The 19083-nt window shown below is 40.5% G+C and overlaps 1 protein-coding gene across 3 annotated transcripts in view; it reads right to left on the bottom strand.

Moving 5' to 3' along the window:
* ANXA6 (annexin A6) overlaps nucleotides 1-19083 on the bottom strand; it is a 779963-nt gene that overhangs the window by 314195 nt on the left and 446685 nt on the right. For all 3 annotated transcript variants that reach the window (XM_044075649.1, XM_044075650.1, XM_044075651.1), the window contains exon 13: nucleotides 7487-7545. In XM_044075649.1, coding sequence (XP_043931584.1) covers nucleotides 7487-7545 — 59 coding nt within the window. The remainder of the gene's footprint in view (nucleotides 1-7486; nucleotides 7546-19083) is intronic.

The raw sequence follows: 19083 nt of genomic DNA, 5'->3' as shown, positions 1-19083 counted from the left end.
TCTGGTGGACCCCAGCCATAAACAAACTCTACAACAAAAGGAGGAAGCTACTACAAGATAGAGCAAAATCCTTAAAAGGTAAGACACCCTTGATCACTATAAGTAAAAAACTAAGAGCTCTCATAAAACCATCCAAAGCAAATTTTGAGAGAAAAATAGCTAAAGACTCAAAAGACAATCATAAGGCCTTCTTTAGCTATGTTAGAAACCTGGGAGGAAACTCCCAGATATGCTCAGAACTAGTTCAAAATGATGTGAAGATTACTGATCCTACGGACATTGCCAACATACTGGCTGACAGGTTCAGTGCAAACTTCTCCCCTCCCCAAAGGAGAGATATCTATACCAAATGATTGCAGCCCCCAAACATCTCCAACGCCCAAGTGAGAACTGCTCTCCAAAGCAAAAACACAGCATCCATGGGACCTGATGGTGTCCCCGGCTGTGTGCTCCACGAACTCAATGAGGAATTAAACCCACAGCTAGGACAGCTGTTTAATCAGAGCCTTACCTCTGGATACGTACCCAGTGAGTGGCGCACTGCAACTGTGGTCCCACTTCACAAAGGCGGTGCCTCCACCGACCCTGGAAATTACTGGCCCATTAGCTTGACAAGCCTTATCTGCAAAGCCATGGAGAGGATCATAATGGACCTCATAAATAAAGACATAGGAAATTGCAGACTTTGGATCCAACCCAGTTTGGCTTTGTCAAAGGCAGATCATGCCTTTTAAACTTGGTTGACTTTTTTGAAACAGTCACCAAAGCCATTGACGAGGGAAAGGCAGTCCATACAGCCTACCTCGATCTGGCGAAGGCCTTCGATACAATACCCCACTCGGGTATCATTGAAAAACTCATCAGCTTAAATATTAACCCATACATCACAAGATGGGTTGCAAACTGGCTGAGTGACAGAACCCACAGGGTCAGAGTTGCTGGCACCATGTCAGACTCAAAGCCTGTCACAAGTGGTGTCCCATAGGGCTCAGTCCTAGGCCCACTCTTGTTTGGCATCTACTTCTCCGAAGTACAAGCAAACACAGGAGGGTTATGGCTGACAAAGTTTGCAGATGACTGCAAACTGGGTGCCATAGTAGAAAACACATCTGACACAGATATCCTTCAGAAGGGTCTCACAGAAACGGATAACTGGTGCCAGAGCCATGGCCTAAAGTTAAATGCCAAAAATGCATAGTCATACCCTTCGGGAAAAACAAGGTTACCCTAGCTACCAAATAGGTGGCAATCCACTGAGCACAGAAGAAGTTATCAGGGACCTGGGGACCCAGGTTGATAGTAGTCTGTCATTCGACACCCATGTAGCTAAAGTAGTTAGGAAGACCTTCTACATTGCCCACCTTATCATGAAGGGATTCTCATCTAGATCAAGGGAGGTCATTGTCTCCCTCTACTCATCACTCATCAGACCAATGATTGAGTACAATGCCCCATTCGGAATGTATCTGACCCGACACTTGCAGCAGCTGGAGAGGCCACAAAGTTCCTCACCAAAAGGATAAAGGGTCTCAAAAATCTGTCCTATGCTGCCCGACTGAAAGAACTCCAGCTCTATTCAGTCACTTACCGCTTGCTCAGAGGTGACCTTTGCCTAACATACAAGGCCATGTCAAACCCAGATTTGATGAATATGCTTCACCTCAAAATCTAGATCCATCAGAGCCACAAGGCGGAGACTTAAACCTCGACACGGCTATTAATAGGGCGTGCTGGAGGGATAGATTCATCACCCAAAGACTCCCTATGCTGTGGAACAAAATCCCGGTATATGTGAGGCAGAGCACCTCGCTGGCCTTGTTCAAGAGAAATCTTGACCAATGGATGGGAGATCGCAGATATACCCCAGGGATTACCTCAGTGTCACTGCTCGACAGAGGCACAGCAAAATAATGGGTATAGTTCCCCATACTAAAGGGGTGGCGTAAGCCACAAAACTATGGGCTAGGCTTGTAAATGCCCTTGGGCAGATAGCCTAGTATGAACCTATGAACCTATGAACCTATGAACCTATAACTCAACTTTATATAATCTACTTTCTCTACTACTTCTAGCATTAACTCACTCCTAACTCTCGCCATCAAACAAACTAATATCCCCTTGGTTTACTCACCTGTACTATTAGCACTTCCCTGATTGTTTCACCTGAATCTCTTCTTCTTTGGCTCTTCCCGCTCCATTCGCCCTTCGAGATCACTCCGCTCCCCTACCCTACCCCCAATTCCCACCCACCCCCAGGGGTCCTACATTTATCTCACATGTAGACACACCCCTTTCCAATCCACTCCAATCAAATCCCTAACATCTCAAACTAAACAACCCTCTTTGTCAAAACCACACCCACCAATTTAACAAAACTACCTCCTCCCCTATCTTAACACTATACCTACTACATCATAGCCCTACCTTCTCCCCTACCTTCCCAGTGTACTACTACCCTACACCACACCTTCAAACTATATCTCACTTCTCTGCAAACCTCCATTCAAACCAAGATGTCCATATTAACCATCCATCCACTACTGAAAATACTTATCTCCCTTTTACTATTATCTTCTCTTGTAACTACTTACATCCTAACCTCCTATGAATACTCCCTGAATGTTTCTCTTTCACTTCCCTCAAAATACACCTCTACACCTGCAACATCTTTATCCCCAGCCTTCTTACACTCACCCTCACAACCCATCTACCTACTAGCTAAATACCACAGACTAGTACACTGCAAGTTTTAAATCCAAGAAAACATTTGACTCTCTCTATAAACTTACCCAACAAAAACATTTCACACTCCTCCACTTACTACTAGATGGAGATATTCACCCCAATCCAGGCCCACATCATAATAAAACCAAAACACAACAAAACAAAACCAAACCTTTATCTCTCTCATTCTCTAAACCCTCCAACTCACTTTCCATTGCCCATCTCAATATACATAGTATTTGTAATAAAATTAGTCAACTCCATGCCCTTTTAGAAACCCAGCAATTTGATATTTTATGCCTAACGGAAACTTGGCTGAAGCCTTCAATTAAAGACATTGAAATTACCCCACCTGGTTATAACATTATTAGACTAGATCGCACTACCAGAAAGGGAGGAGGGGTAGCTATTCCGTATAAAACAAAACTCCATATTATTCCTCTAGACCCGACTCTTACTCAAGACGATAATGCTGAAGTAATTAGCTCTAAACTTCAAGTCAATACTACTAAATCCATAAACCTCATTTGTGCATATCTCCCTCCTGGAAATAATATCAACACCCTTGAACATATCCTTAACCAACTCTCTACCAAACTCCCTCAAGAAACACTAGTCTTAGGAGACTTTAACATAGATTGGCATTCCTGTAACAGTGCTAACCCCACTTCCCATATCAACCTTTATGGCTTCAAACAACTCATAAATAGTCTCACCAGAACCAATAAAACAAACAATACGGAAACCACCTTAGACTGGATTCTTACTAATACCCCCTTGCAAACCTACTAATCAGGCACCCTTCCTGATGACCTTAGTGATCACTCTCTAACCTATATCATTAGATGCAAAACTAACTTAACCTTACCTACCACTTTCAGAACTCTACATTCAAAAAAACAATGTAACCCTGTTCAGTTTCAAGCTGAACTTTCACAATGTAATTGGGCCCCACTAAAACATCTCCCACTGAACGAAGCAGTGGAATACTTCAGTTCATCATTCCTATCTATCCTAGATCAACATGCCCCAAGTCGTACCATTAGAACCAAAACTAAAACAGCGCCCTGGCTAACCATGAATACTAAGCAAAAAATCATCCTCAGAAATAAATCTTGGGATAAATGGCGATCTACTAAAAACCAAACTGACCACCAAAACTTTAGAGAGCTTAGAAACAGTACTAAAAAAGCCATTCTGACAGATAAAAAGAACTATTACTTTCAACTACAGAAAACCACCAAAAAGGAACCTAAAAAATTTTGGAACAGTATTAATAATCTTCTAACCCCAGGCCAAGCAATTACACCCAACCCTCAAGATTCTGACTCTGACAATCCCACACAAATAGCCAATGACTTGAATTCTTTCTTCACCAATTCTATACAAACTCTAGCAAACCACCTATCTCCTGACACTTCTAAACTACTCTCACCTACTTTAAAAAACACTCTTCCTCCCCTTCACCTACAACCTGTATCTACCTCCTATATCCAATCTCTAATCCAAAAACTTAAACTTACCACCCCATCTGCAGACAAGCTTCCTGCAGAATTCCTGCAAATAGCAGCAAAAGCCATTGCTTACCCAGTCTCTATCCTAAAAAATAGATCTATAAAAGAAGGTATTTTCCCTGTGATCTGGAAGATATCCCACATCATTCCCCTACACAAAGGAGGCAAGTCTAATGACTTCTCTAACTTTTGTCCCATAGCACTTCTATCTCCCTTAGCCAAAATTATGGAAAAATGTATACACAAACAACTACTTAACTATCTCCTCCATAATAACCTACTTGCTAACAGTCAACATGGATTTAGACCTTCCCACAGTACTACCACAGCTTTACTCTCCTTTACCAACACCATCAACTATAACCGTAACAATAATAAACTTACATCTTCTCTATTCATAGACCTATCAAAAGCCTTTGACATGGTTAATCATATACTTCTTCTGCACACACTAAAATCTCTTGCACTGGATCCCTCTTCCTTAACCTGGTTTACTTCTTATCTAGAAAACCGTTACCAGGCAGTACTCTGAAAAAATTCACTATCTGCTCTCCTTCCTATCTCTTTAGGAGTACCTCAAGGGTCTATCCTAGGCCCACTTCTATTTTCTATCTTTATTAACAACCTCCAGTCAGCTATTTGTTACTATTTTCACCTACCCGTAAATCTACTTCTATAAACTTCTCTATTACTTCCACTGATAACACTCAAATTTCTCCTGATTCTTCAACAAAACTTCTAGGTTTTACTATTGACAATAATCTTAACTATGATTGTCACATCAACAACACAATAAAAGCAGTTAATAAAAAGATTGGATCCCTGTACGGAATCAAACCCTTCCTTACACCTGAAGCCCGGACCACCTTAGCCCAATCACACCTTATCTGTACCCTTCTATATGCTTCCCCTATTTTCACTAATCTCTCTAAAAGTAACCTTAAGAAACTTACTACATCTTACCATAATATTGCTCGATTTGCCACAGGATCTCAGTTTAGAACTCACCACTGTCTAAACTTAAAACAACTAGACTGGCTTGAACTTCCTAACAAGCTCATTTATCAACAACTCTTAATAGCTCACAAAATTCTATATCAATCATCTAAAACACCAGTTCTCAGTAATCTCTTGATTCCCTATAACAACCTGAAACAACTACGTTCTTCAGACAAACTACTAGTTAATAGTACCAAAACTATTAATTCTGCAGGTAATTGCCTTTTTTCCAACTCAGTTGGCAAAATATGGAACAACCTTCCATCAAATATCTCCTCTTTGGCTACTCTTCCACTCTTTAAGAAACAACTGCAAACACATCTTAATAAATTCTGGCTTTGCTCTTGTACCAACCCTGACTAACCTACCTTCTTCATTTCCTCTACCACAATTCTTCCTTCTCTGCTATGATATCCTGACTGACTTCCTCTGACATAATATCTTTGTAGATATTACTGATCTCATATATGTTGTATTAAAAAAAAAAAAATTTTTATATTGTCTACCATTTTTTCAAACAATGTATTGACACACTGTATGACTAGATACTATCAATTTCGTATTGAAAGTCATTAACCATTTACTTGAATATTTTCTTGTTTTGGATACTTTTTACTCTTAGATGTGTATTACCTATACTAAAATCTTCTTATCCTTTATGCTTAATGCTTTTGTTTTATGTGTATTTGTATTCTCTAATCTTGTTTTAACCAATGGAGCTTTTCTCCCCAGGCCTCCACTGAAAATGGACATTGATCCAGCTGGACTAGCCCGGTCAACAAATGTAAAATAAAAATAAAATAAAATAAAATAACTACTGTTTTACATTCTAATATAAGGACCAACTGGCTGAGACAGCTCCAAAGAAGCAAAGAGGGACAAAAAAAAAAATAAAATAAAAAAACAGATTGTACTTACAAGTAAAATTGTCCACAGCAAAAATAAATAAATAAATAATAATAAAAACATAAATAAAAAATAAAAACATAGAAGGCATACCAATACTGACTTCCATGCAAAGGGGACACCATGCTTTATATAGTTATAGGACAGTTTGACAAATGCACTGATTCTGAACTAAACACACATCATCACGTTAGTAAATGAATAGTCTTCTGACTGGAAACTAAACTTTCTTCAACAATCCACTGATTTTTTTTTCTGGATGTATAAGGTGGGTGTTTTGCTTACTGCACTCTTCAAAGGTAAGAGCTATACACTCACAGTTCCACTAACTCCTAAAACCAGGTTCATGTCAATTGACTGAAATAAGTAACAGAGAAAACAATAATACTAAATCAGTACTGTAGAATGTCATCAACAAAGAAAAACAAACATTTCAGCAAGGGGCAAGTACCTCTACACTCCCATGGGACTGGCATTGCTTAAACTAACTTCATGACAATAAACCTAGGCAATCAGCCTTTTTTGCAGTAAAGTGTTGTAAATGCAGAGAAGGGTTAGTTGTTGCATGTGTAAGGTGTTTGCTCTTAAAACAGTGAGATGTGATTCTGGACTTAACATATTTAAGCAAGGGGCTTTAGCTAGCCACCTGGACAGACAATGTTTTCCTTTTTCTGTTTTCTGTTTTTGGCTTTCTACACTAGTGATTTCATACTAATGGTATTTATTCAATTAATTCATTAACAGACAAGAATTCCCACAACTGGCTCTAAAACTGCCAAGTTTCACAGGAAATGAAAAAAAAAACATTTCTATAGTAAGTTCATAGTAAAATACCTTTTAATCACTGGTTACTACAAAGCGCAGTTTTGTGCAATCGAGTCTGATGATTCATTTTTAAAGAAATGGATTAACAGAAATTGCTCTCTGTACACCAGGGATTCAGGACGTGCTTCAGTTAGTGAAAAAAAAAAAACACTCACAGTTCCTACATTACTGACTTTCTGAAATGAAAGTTATAATCCTTTTAAAATGGCAAGTTGTACCTAGAACTGTTTTTATTCTTTCAAATTATAGTTGTAGAAAATGCAAGCCTTTTTTGCAGTTATATTCTTTAAAGTTTTAGGTATAAAATCTTTTATTTAGATGGCTGTTTGGCAACAAAGTAATCGACCTAATTAATACAAAATGAAAGGTGAGTAGGAATACTTAAGGGCAATGTATTCTGTAATTAGTCTGACAACCATATTATAAGATACTGGAAACAATGTTATTATGAGATATTGAGTTCTTCAGCTATTTAACACAATAAATGTACTGATAATCAGTTAAAACAATTTCCTTACTCATCATCTCCACCACAGAGCTTCAGGAGGGCCCTCTTGTATTCTCCAGAAGTGTCACTCTGCAAGAAGTAAAAGAACTCATAAGCTTTTTAAAGAAACCAGTTCATAATGCAAACAAGACACAGTACAGTACAGTAATCAGCAAAATACTAAAAAAAAAAAAATAGTACAAATTCTATGAATCTCGATCTGAAGTAAATATGTTTGATGCTGGCTTTGACTATAGACAGCACTATTTTGAGGGATCTGGATTAGTGTGAAACCAAAGGCCAAGTGAATCTATATCTAAAGGAAACATGCATAACGTTTGTAGGTCAGGAGATTCTTGGCCACCCAGCATGAACTGAAACTTTAGCTGCCTTTGCTAGCATGCCCTGTGAATTTTAATTTAAATTTGATAGAGGGTAACAAAGTTATTAATGAAGAAAACATACATCAACGAATAATTTAGAATACTGGTTTTAGGTGTAAATTCAGTAAATGGAATACATAGTGCAGACCAAATGCTAGAATTCAAAAGCAGATAGCTCACAGGGTAACTAAAGCTTTTGATTTAACCTTAGTTTGCAGAACACATCAGTGTAGTACTGTGAGCCTACAAGGGAAGTTTTTCATGGTCAGCAAACAGCTCTGTGGCATAGAGGAATAACATCCTGACTACACAGCAGGTGACCAGAGTTCTAGTAACAGTAAGGGTACCTGTAGGAACTGGCTAAAGAGGATGGGAGTGAGTAGCCATTGTGATCATTCCTACCCTAGAGGAGAAGGAGGGAGGAATCTCTGGCTTGCCACAAGAGTTACATCTAGTGGGAGCACTAGGTGTTTCCCAGTGGAATTTAACCCAGCTCAGCCTGCACTATTACAGAGATTAGTTTCAGTAAAGCTGAGGGGAATTCAGCATGCACAGGCATGCTTCCCCTTGGGAGAAAGTAACAGCAGCCTCAGATGAGCCACTGAGGAGGATGCTCCTAATGGATAGCCAATCCTCCCCAGAACAGCCAGCTGGTCAACTCCCTAAGACCTGACTCTTGCTGTGGAATAGAAGGGTTGGCCAGTATTCCTTGATGACAAAAATGCCATAGGACTGTTGCTTAGCCCAGGAATGCCTTGGCTCCTATGTTTCAAGAGTAAATGGACCAACTGCCTGTCAAAAATGGTGCAATCAGGCAAAGCCCTAGGGGGTGTTGAAAAAAAAAAGTATAAATTTAAAACTGAGAGTGCTTTAAAACTTAATTTTCATTATATGTGCATTTAGTTTTTATTTCTTCGAATAACTATCAAGCTAGTATTTGTTTACTTAAATGGTCTAGCTGAAGATTTTTAAGTACATATAGATAGTTGAACATTTGTGCACAGACTTATTTGTGGTGCAGTTTTAACGATGTTATGAAGATACTGCTACATTTTTTTTCATTGGGTAGTACTGCCTACTTGCATTAGATTTTAAGCTCTTCAGACAGTCTTATCTGTGCACCTTTATTACCCATTTTATATCTCATAAAATAGATATGCATTTCAGGCACAGGTTCTATGATGCTGAAGATGATGCCATAGTTTCTCTGCAAAATTTAACGGGAGCTATACTCAAGTCAATGTGACTTTGTGATGTCAAGTTAATAAGGAGTTGCTTCTTTCAAGTCTCTATAGGCAGATATAATGGCAAGTAAATGCAATCATGCTCCAAAGTGCCAGAGCTGAAGTTTATGCTATTTAAACTGCAGCTTAAGAATAAGAAAAGTTCAGTGTGTGTGATGTCAAAAAAAATAAAGATATGCAACAAAGAAATATGTCTGCCAGCTGGAGCCATCTACATATCACAATAATTATTAAGAACCTGGCTCAAATAAACCAAGCAATACCTTAAGTAGCCGTGAAAAGAAGTTGCCACATGTGACCTAAAAGTCTGCTACAGGAGATCAGAAGGACAGCAGCTGTTGAAAATAAGCTTAGAGGGTTATGAAATGAAACAGCAAACAATGGAATCAGTGCCACAAAATGGAAATAAATAAGTAAGTAAAGCAGAAAAAAATCAGGCACCCAGCTATAGATTTGGGGAGGGGGGGCAAAAGAGCAGAAGGTAGTTATTTAGCTATTTTAGTGGAAAAGATAAGATGAAAGGAGGAAATGCAAGGGAACGAGATGTTAAAAGATGGTTCTAGAAAGATAGCATCACAGTAAACTGTATACTTCATCTGCTCAAAAGTTTCATGCTGCAAAGGGAAAAGGAGGAGTGAAGGCTGTAAAAAAGTGATGTGGAGGAGTATTGGCTAAAAAAAGTGATGTGGAGGAGTGATGGTTGTAAAAAAAAAAGTTGTGGAGGAGTGGTGGCTGTAAAAAAGAGACATGGTTGAATGGTGATCTCTTTTTAATGGAAGGATGGTATGACACTGGAGTATGTTTATAGGAAAAGCTTTTAGACTGCCTTGGCCATTTTAAGTATTATTATTTTACCAAACTAAAAGAAATATTTGGGGAAATATAGAAAACTGAGAATGGTACATTTCTCATGGGAGGGATTAAAGGCACATACTACCTCCTTGTGTACTGATACTGTATTGATTGCTTAAGAAGTGGTGGGAAAGCTAGCCAAAAATTTCTAATGGGCAATGTAGAAAGACAAAGGGTTGTAGACAGTAAGTAGCATGGATATGTGGTTAACATGTCTAGTTGCTGACCCTGGTATATTGTTTTATTTAGGTAGTTGTGCTAGTGAATATGAGACATTCAGTAAGTTTACTCTTTTCAGCTTTGGTGGGGCACTTATCCTGGTCCACACAGAATGACAAGGAAAGTTCCCTGATGCCCTGGCCAAATTTCATCTTGCCACTATATATATCACCCTGTGTGTCTTTAAAAAGAGGACACCTACACTAAGACACTGTACAAGCACATCCACTCGTGCATGAATCGTGCCATCCCAAATATAACCAATATGCTCTTCTCCAAAAAAAGGAAGCCGATCTGGTGGTCCCCTGCTATAAACAAACTATACAACAGAAGGAAGAAACTGTTGCAGAAAAGAGGAAAATCCCAGGATGCAAAAAACTCCTTCACCAGCCTCAGTAAGAAGCTGAGATCCCTCATAAAATCCTCAAATGTTAGTTAAGAAAAAAAAATTGCCAAAGATTCCAAAGACAACCACAAGGCATTCTATAGTTATTTCAAGAACCTAAATGGCAATGCTCAGATCTGCTCTGAACTACAACAGAATGGCATTAAATATACTGATCCCAAGGATATTGCCAATATCCTGGCAGATCAATTTAGTGACAACTTCACCCACCTCTCACCTCCTAAAGGGCCCATCTCAATACCAAAAGATTGCCAAATTCCGGTAATCACGGCCACACAGTTAGAAACTGCACTCTCGAAAGCTAAGAATACAGCATCCATGGGACCAGATGACATGCCAGGCTGTGTACTACATGTACTACAAAATTAACTGGCACCTCACCTACATGTCATGTTTAATCATAGCCTTACCTCAGGCTTCTTGCCCACTGAGTGGCGCACAGCTACAGTTATCCCGCTCCACAAGGGAGGATCCGCCTTGGATCCCGGGAACTACTGTCCCATCAGTCTGACAAGCCTGATCTGCAAGGGCATGGAACGAATTATCATGGAACTTATAAACAAAGACATTGGCAACCTTCAAACATTGGACCCCACCCAGTTTGGGTTTGTGAAGGGCCGATCTTGTCTCCTGAATCTGATTGACTTCTTCAAATCAGTCTCCAGAGCTGTGGACGAGGGTAAGGCAGTCCACACAGCCTATCTGGACCTCGCCAAGGCTTTCGCCACCATCCCTCACTCTGGAATCATAGATAAACTTACTAAGCTTGGCATAAATCCATACGTCACTCGATGGGTTCCAACTGGCTTACTGACAGAACCCAGACTGTAAAAGCAGCCGACTCCAAATCCAGCTCCAGACAAGTGACAAATGGAGTACCTCAGCATTCAGTCCTGGGACCACTCTTGTTTGGCATCTACTTCTCTGAAGTACAAGTCAACACTAAGGGACTCTGGCTAACAAAGTTCACAGATGACTGCAAACTGGGAGCCATTATTGAATCCTCAAATGATGTGAATATTCTACAAAAGGGCCTTACAGAAACAGATGCCTGGTGCCAAAGCCATGGGCTCAAGCTTAATGCCAAGAAATGTATAGTTATCCCCTTTGGAAAAAAAACATGTACCCATGAATTACCACATAGGTGGCAGGACACTAAACATCGAAAGTGTGATGAAAGACTTAGGGACACAGGTGGACAGTGGTCTCACATTCGATAACCACATCGCCACAACAGTCAGGAAATCCTTCTGTGTGGCACACCTCATCACTAAGGGCTTTTCATCCAGAAAAAAGGAGGTCATTGTCCCACTGTACTCATCCCTCATTAGACCCATTATAGAGTATAATGCACCGTTTGGTATGTACCTCACAAGACATCTGCAACAACTGGAAAGGCCACAAAAATACCTCACTAAAAGAATCACAGGCCTAAAGCAGATGCCATATGCTGACCACCTAAAAAAACTCCAGCTGTACTTTCTGGCATATCGTCTACTCAGAGGCGATCTCTACTTAACATACAAGGCCATGTCAAACCCAGAGCTGTTGGACATGCTCCACTTAAAGAAATCCTAATCCCTCAGAGCCACATGCTCCAGGGATCTAAACCTTGTCATCACAATGAACAAAACATGCTGGAGGGATAGGTTCCTGACCCAGAGACTCCCCATACTCTGGAATAGACTGCCCATACATGTCAAGCAGAGCATCTCATTGGCCCTCTTCAAAAGGAACCTTGATGATTGGATGGGAGATAGGAAATTCACCCTGGGGAATCATGTCAGTCACCCTGCTAGACAGGGGTCCAGAGAAGTAAATATTGTGTGAAGAAATATCCAGGGAATTGTTATGGTTAGGCTTGCATAGGCCCTAGGGCTGATAGCCTAGTACCAACCTATGAACCATCCTAGTGGAATTAACCTAGTCAACAAAGAATAGGAAAGTAAGTAAATTAATAAATAAATGATACTGAGAAAATAATGGTTAGACAAGTCCCTGAGTGCCATATGGTGCTAAATCGTGGCAAAGAAAGGGCATATGTAGGATAGCAGAATGGTTACTTCTGAAGCCAGATCTCTTTGCTGTATCCTCCAGATCCACATAAAGTGGTATGGGGCCAGCACAATTTCTAGCATGAACCTTGAAGAGCTGCTGGTTGCAGATACAACCAGTGAGGAGACAGGCAAACTTAAGAATTGGAATAAAACTGTAAAACAATCTGAAAGAAATACAAGAGACAGAATGACACAACTCACTCTTCCACAGGACAAAAAGCTATTAATAGTGATTTTATTTTAATTTCCACTTTGCTTACAGAAAGGCAATTAGTGAGTTGAGATTTGTCAGAACAGATTACGACAGAAGCTTAGAGATGTAATAATATCTCACTGTAGATAAATAAGCAAAAAATAAAAACAATATTCAGTCCTGTTTGGCAATCTTTATCTCGGGTATGACCCAAAAGTCTGAAGAGAATGTAACACAACTCCTAGTGAAGTTTATAGGAAAACAGGCGAGGGTACAGAATACTCAATGAAACAGTTCTTCAGAACTTCAGAAGTTGTCCTTAATAAACAGCAGTTGCTGCTGACACTTTAGATAATAAAGAGGGATGGGTTACATGAACAATAAAGAAAGTACCCAAGTGATGGAACAGATAGCCAGTGCATCTTGCAGTTGCAAATTATACTGAATATACCATGTCTGGCTAAGACAGAAAACAAGAGAGAGAGAAAGAGAGGAGGGAGGAGAGAAGGTAGGAAGGAAGGAAGTGTTCAGCTAAAGATAGAAATTCCACAGGGTAAGAACAATCAGAAGGCCTTCTTCAGCTTTGTCCTGAACCTTAGAGGTAATGCACACACACCAGTGTGCTGAACTGGTTGCGAATGGTGCCACCTATACTGATCAGGGAGACATAACAAATATGGCTAATAACTACAGCTCAAACTTCACCACCCACTACCCCTTCAGTTCCACCAGGTGAAATCTCCTCTAACATACTTCTCCCAGCTATCAGCAGGGACCAGGTTCTGGCAGCAGTTGCTAAAACCAAGAACAGTGCCTCTTATGTGTCATGGCAACATCCCCAGTTGAATCTTAAACAGTCTAAACCTATCAGGACCACTTGAGGCACTCTTCAACTACAGCCTTGAAACAGGCTATGTTCCAAGTGAATGAAAGATTGTAACAGTGATTCTGTCTAGAAGGGTAGACCATCAGCCAACCCAGGCAACTACAGACCCATCAGTCTAACAAGCCTCATACGCAAAGCATGGAACAAATTATCATGGAAATGGTAAATAAGGATATTGGCAACCTACAGACACTGGATCCATCCCAATAAAGGTCATGCCTATTAAACCTGGTAGACTTCTTTGAGAGGATCACTAAGGCAATGGATAAGGGTAAAACAGTGTATAGTGTGTATCTTGGACCTGCCTAAGGCATTTGACACAGTACCTCACTCAGGCATTGTTGACAAGCTCTCTGAGCTAGGCATAAACCCTTACTTACATATTTTGATGAATTGTTGGCTGCCTCACAGACAGGACCAAAGAAGTCAGGATTGGTGACACGACCTGCACCAAGAGATCAGTCACCAGCGGAGTTCCCCAGAGTTCCATGCTGGGCCCATACCTGTTTGACATCTACTTCTCTGAAGTCAGGGCTAATGTTAAAGGCCTGTGGCTCACCAAGTTCACAAATGACTGTAAATTAGGAGATATCACAGATTCTCCCAAGACACAAACATCTTGCAAATGGGTTTAACACAGACAAATGACTGATGTCAAAGATATGGCCTAAAACTCAATACCAAAAAATGCATTATAATGCCCTTTGGGAACTGTCAATGCCAGTTAATTACTCCATCGATAAAATGCTTCTAAGAGTCAACCCAGTAGTGAGGGATCTGGGAACATACATATACAGCAATCTGGGCTTTGACCAGCTTGCTGCAAAGATAATAAAAAAATCATTCTATGTTGCCCAACTTATATGGCATCCAGGAAGAAGTTATAGTACCACTTTACTTGGCCCTCTCTGGCATGTATCTAACCAGACACTTGCAACTGTTGGAACACCCTCAAAGGTTTCTCAGGAGAATTCAAGGCATAAATGTCCTGTCCTTCACTGATCACCTAAAGTCTCTGTCTCTGTATTCAGTCTTCTACAGCCTGATGACAGGAGATCTTTGCCTGGATTACAGGGCTTCTGCAGATCCACCCCTGATGGATCTGTTGCACACGCACAAAACAAACAGCACCAAAAACACTAGATCCAAGGATCTGAACTTTGCTTTTGACATAAACAGAATATGTTGGAGAGATAGATATGTATCCCTAAGGATACCTGCATTATGGAACAGGTTCCCCATCCATGTTCATCCCTGACCCTATTCAAACAAAACCTTGACAGTTGGATAGGAAATCGTATGTTTACCCCTGGTCTGGTTCCAATGTTCCTTGTGGACAGAGACCATAAATAAGAAAAGTATTATCATAACTAACCCCTCTTGTAGATCTTTAGCTACCTGCCTACTAAAATGCCCCCCATATGATACTTGGGATGCAAATGGTTTGGGGTATGCGGATTGGCTTGTAAGGGCCTTATAGGTTTATAGCCTAGTAACAACCTATGAATATAAATGGGTACAGAGTTGGAAATGGGTGTCCGAGTACTATTCTGAGAATGAATATTTAAACAGAGTAGTCTGAAAATGAGCTGATTTGTCCTTTGTATCTATCTATATTTGTTATGCAGTGTATGATGCATTGGTAGTCAAAGTATTGAAGAGTGGAAAAAGAGACAGATTATAAAAACAATAAGAAAAAATATTGAGAGGATTGGAGGGTGTAATGAAGGGAAAGAAAATGTTGAAAGGTACCAACTCAAGAAAGAAAAACAATAAATGTTGAAAGGTACCAACTCAAGAAAGAAAAAAATAAATGTTGAAAGGTACCAACTCAAGAAAGAAAAAAATAAATGTTGAAAGGTACCAACTCAAGAAGTACAATAACTATAACTGGCTTTTGGCTAAGGCCAAGGGCAGTGTAGTATAGCCTATGGGTGAAGAAGGCAGAACCACAGGTACATAATAATGAGTTTGGATAAAGACAGTGGCATAACTCAGACAGAAAAGCCCTACAGCGGCACTAATGGGTGGAGGAGGACAGAGAGAACGAAAAACTCAAAGTGAGTGCTAATTGTACCCTATGACATGGTGGAGATGGCTAAACTGTCAATGCTGCAACTGTTTAATGTCAATTAGCACGCCTCAGGTTCCTGGCAGTTGTGAATGAACATAATGAAGAAGGAAAGGATTGATGAAATAAATGCATAGCTTTGGGACTAGTAGAGGTGCAGGGTTTATGAGGTAATACATAAATAACTGGCATAGCTCTCGTCCTCTTAGCATAAAAAATCCGGACAAAGCCAAACATAATTGGGAGACAAAGCCCAAAAAAAGGAACACATTTTAAATAGTGCTCTTATAAACATAGTTGCTAGAATAAAAGGTCTTGTGCTACTAACTGAAATGTCTGTCATTATTTAGTGAATTCAACCCTCACCGATTTCCCACAAAAATCCAGAAAATCACAAATGTTATGATGAACAGACCATAAATATGAGGCAAAAAGCTGGATATTCTGCAAAAATCTGGACAGTTGAGAGGTATGGTAGTGGGGTCTCTGTTTGCAACAGTCCTGCTATATGAAGCACCTGAATGAAGATTAGGAAAAGGTTTGTAAATGAAAGCCGAAGAAATGCCCTCAGATGAAGATGTTATTAAAGCTGGGATGGGGGGGTCTATATAAAACAGGGCAGACACAGTATGGTAGCTGCAGTGTATTTGTTGGATGTAGAGGGGACATGGAAGAAGGACCAGCAGATGATAAAGTAAAGGCAGGAGGAAGGAGGACAGCATGCATGTCAAAGAACACATTACTTAAAATATAGTTTGTCTTTGGGGGTTTAGCTAGTGTATAATTTCTGACTCATCTTTGGATTAGCCCAACCCCTACAATTGTCTCATGCCCTGTTGGAGAACCCCTGAGGATTCAACCCCACCGCATACTCAGACAGCCTGTTGAAATGATCCACAAATCCTTCTTTGAAAAAGTTTTTTTCACATCCAGTTCTTTCTCAGATCCACATTAAGTGAATACCCTCCAGCTGTACCATGAAGATCTTTTTTAGGCTTGTACGTCAGTTCCACTCTTTTATTTTTCTACATAACATCTTGTACTCATATCATATTTCCTCTCAAACTGTCATGCAGTGTCTCCCTCCAAGTTTGCAGAGTGTAATCCAAAGTAGACCAAGTGTTGTTCATAATCTTTTCCCTTCATCCCCATTATGACTCTTGAGGTCTTCCCCAGAATGATTTATAGCTATTTTGCATCCTTTTCTATGCAGGTTTCGGAAATGCATGCAGAATTGCAGACGATAATTTGCTAGTATGCAAAAGAGAGTAGAATATTTACTCTGTTATTCATAGTATCTGTACTCCACTCAATACAACTCAGCATTGTGGTGGAGGGACATATTAACTTTCCTTCTTGTACCTTATGGTCCTGGGTTGGTATGCTGATTACTTCAATGTTCTTTTTGACCGCAGTATCTTCTTGTCCAAAATTCTTTAGCTTATACATGACAGTTGGTTTTCTGTATCCAAAATGCAGATGTTTGCAACTATCTGTAATGAAGTTTATTTGGAGCTTCTCTGCACACACATAAAGGAACTGCAGCCTTTTCTCTGATTCAGGATTGTAACCATGATCTTTATTTCATTTGTAAGAAGGGTTCATAGGTTCATACTAGGCTATCTGCCCTAGGGCATTTATAAGCCTAGCCAGAGTGTGTTTGGCTTTCACCACCCATTTTAAATTAATTTTGCTATACCCTTTTTTGAGGTTAGTATACTGTGCCTCTGTCTAACAGTGACACAGAAGTGATACCCGGGGAAAACCTATGATCTCCCATCCACTCATCAAGATTCCTCTTGAAAAGAGTCAATGAGGGGCTCTGCCTAACCTGGACTGGGATTTTATTCCAGAGTGAAGGGAGCCTTTGAGTTATGAATCTGTCCCTCCAGCATGTCCTATTTATTTCAGTGCTGAGGTTCAAGTCTCTTGAGAGCATAGCTCGATGGGATTTGGATTTTTTGAGGTGCAGCATGTCCATTAATTCCAGGTTGGACATGGCTTTATACTTCAGGCACAGATCGCCTCCAAGCAGGCGGTATGCCACTGAGTAGAGCTGGAGTTTCTTTAACCGGGCAGCATATGGCATCTGTTTGAGCCCTTTGATCCTCTTGGTGAGGTACTTTTGGGGTCTTTCCAGTTGCTGCAGGTGTCTGGTAAGGTACATCCCAAAAGGGGCATTGTACTCAAGTATGGGCCTGATGAGGGATGAGTAAAGAGGCACGATGACCTCTCCTGATCTAGATGTGAATCCCTTCATGATTAGGTGGGCTATATAAAATGTTTTTCTAACCACTTTGGCCAAGTGGATGTCAAATGAGAGATTGCTATCAACTTGGGTCCCCAGGTCCCTAATTACTTCTTCCATACTTAATGGATTACCACCTATGTGGTAATTTGTGGGCACTTTGTTTTTGCCAAAGGGGATGACTATACACTTTTTGGCGTTTAGCTTGAGGCCATGGCTCAGGCACCAGTTGTCTGTTTCTATGAGGCTCTTTTGGAGGATGCTTGTGTCGGCTGGAGAGTCGATTATGGCGCCCAGTTTTCAGTCATCTGCGAACTTGGTCAACCACAGTCCTTCCGTGTTGGCCTGTAACTCCGACAAATATATACCGAACAAGAGAGGTCCCAGGACTGAGCCTTGTGGGACACCACTTGTAACTGGTTTGGAGTCTGACATGGCTCCAGCAATTCTAACCATGTGGGTTCTGTCCTTGAGTCAGTTTGCAACCCATCTAATGACATAGGGGTTTATATTTAAGCTGGTGAGCTTATCTATAATGCCCAAGTGGGGTATTGTATCAAAGGCTTTTGTGAGGTCCAGGTAGGCTGTGAGGACCACCTTCCCCTCGTCAATGGCCTTGGTGACTGTTTCAAAGAAATCAACCAGGTTTAAGAGGCAGGATCTGCCCTTAACAAAGCCGAACTGGGTAGGATCCAGTGTCTGTAGGTCCCCAATATCTTTATTTATGAGTTCCATGATGATCCTTTCCATAGCTTTGCAGACCAAGCTAGTCAGGCTTATGGGGTGATAGTTTCCAGGATCTGTTGAGGCACCACCTTTGTGGAGAGGGACCACTGTTGCTGTATGCCACTCTTTGGGTACATATCCTGCAGTAAGGCTGAGACTGAACAGTAGTTTTATGTTTGGGTTTAGCTCTTCTTGGAGTTCATGTAGGACGCAGCCCGGGACACCGTCTGGTCCCATTGATGCTGTGTTTTTTGCTTTGGAGAAGGCGGCTCTTACCTGAGCATCTGAGATGTCAGGGGGGCAGCACACTAGTGCTGGGATAGATATTTGCCCTTTTGGTGGG

The sequence above is a fragment of the Protopterus annectens genome, chromosome 6.part1, assembly GCF_019279795.1.
Source record: "Protopterus annectens isolate FY-2018-M chromosome 6.part1, PAN1.0, whole genome shotgun sequence".
Classification (NCBI taxonomy): Eukaryota; Metazoa; Chordata; order Ceratodontiformes; family Protopteridae; genus Protopterus; species Protopterus annectens.
This window is presented reverse-complemented; position numbering and strand designations above follow the sequence as displayed.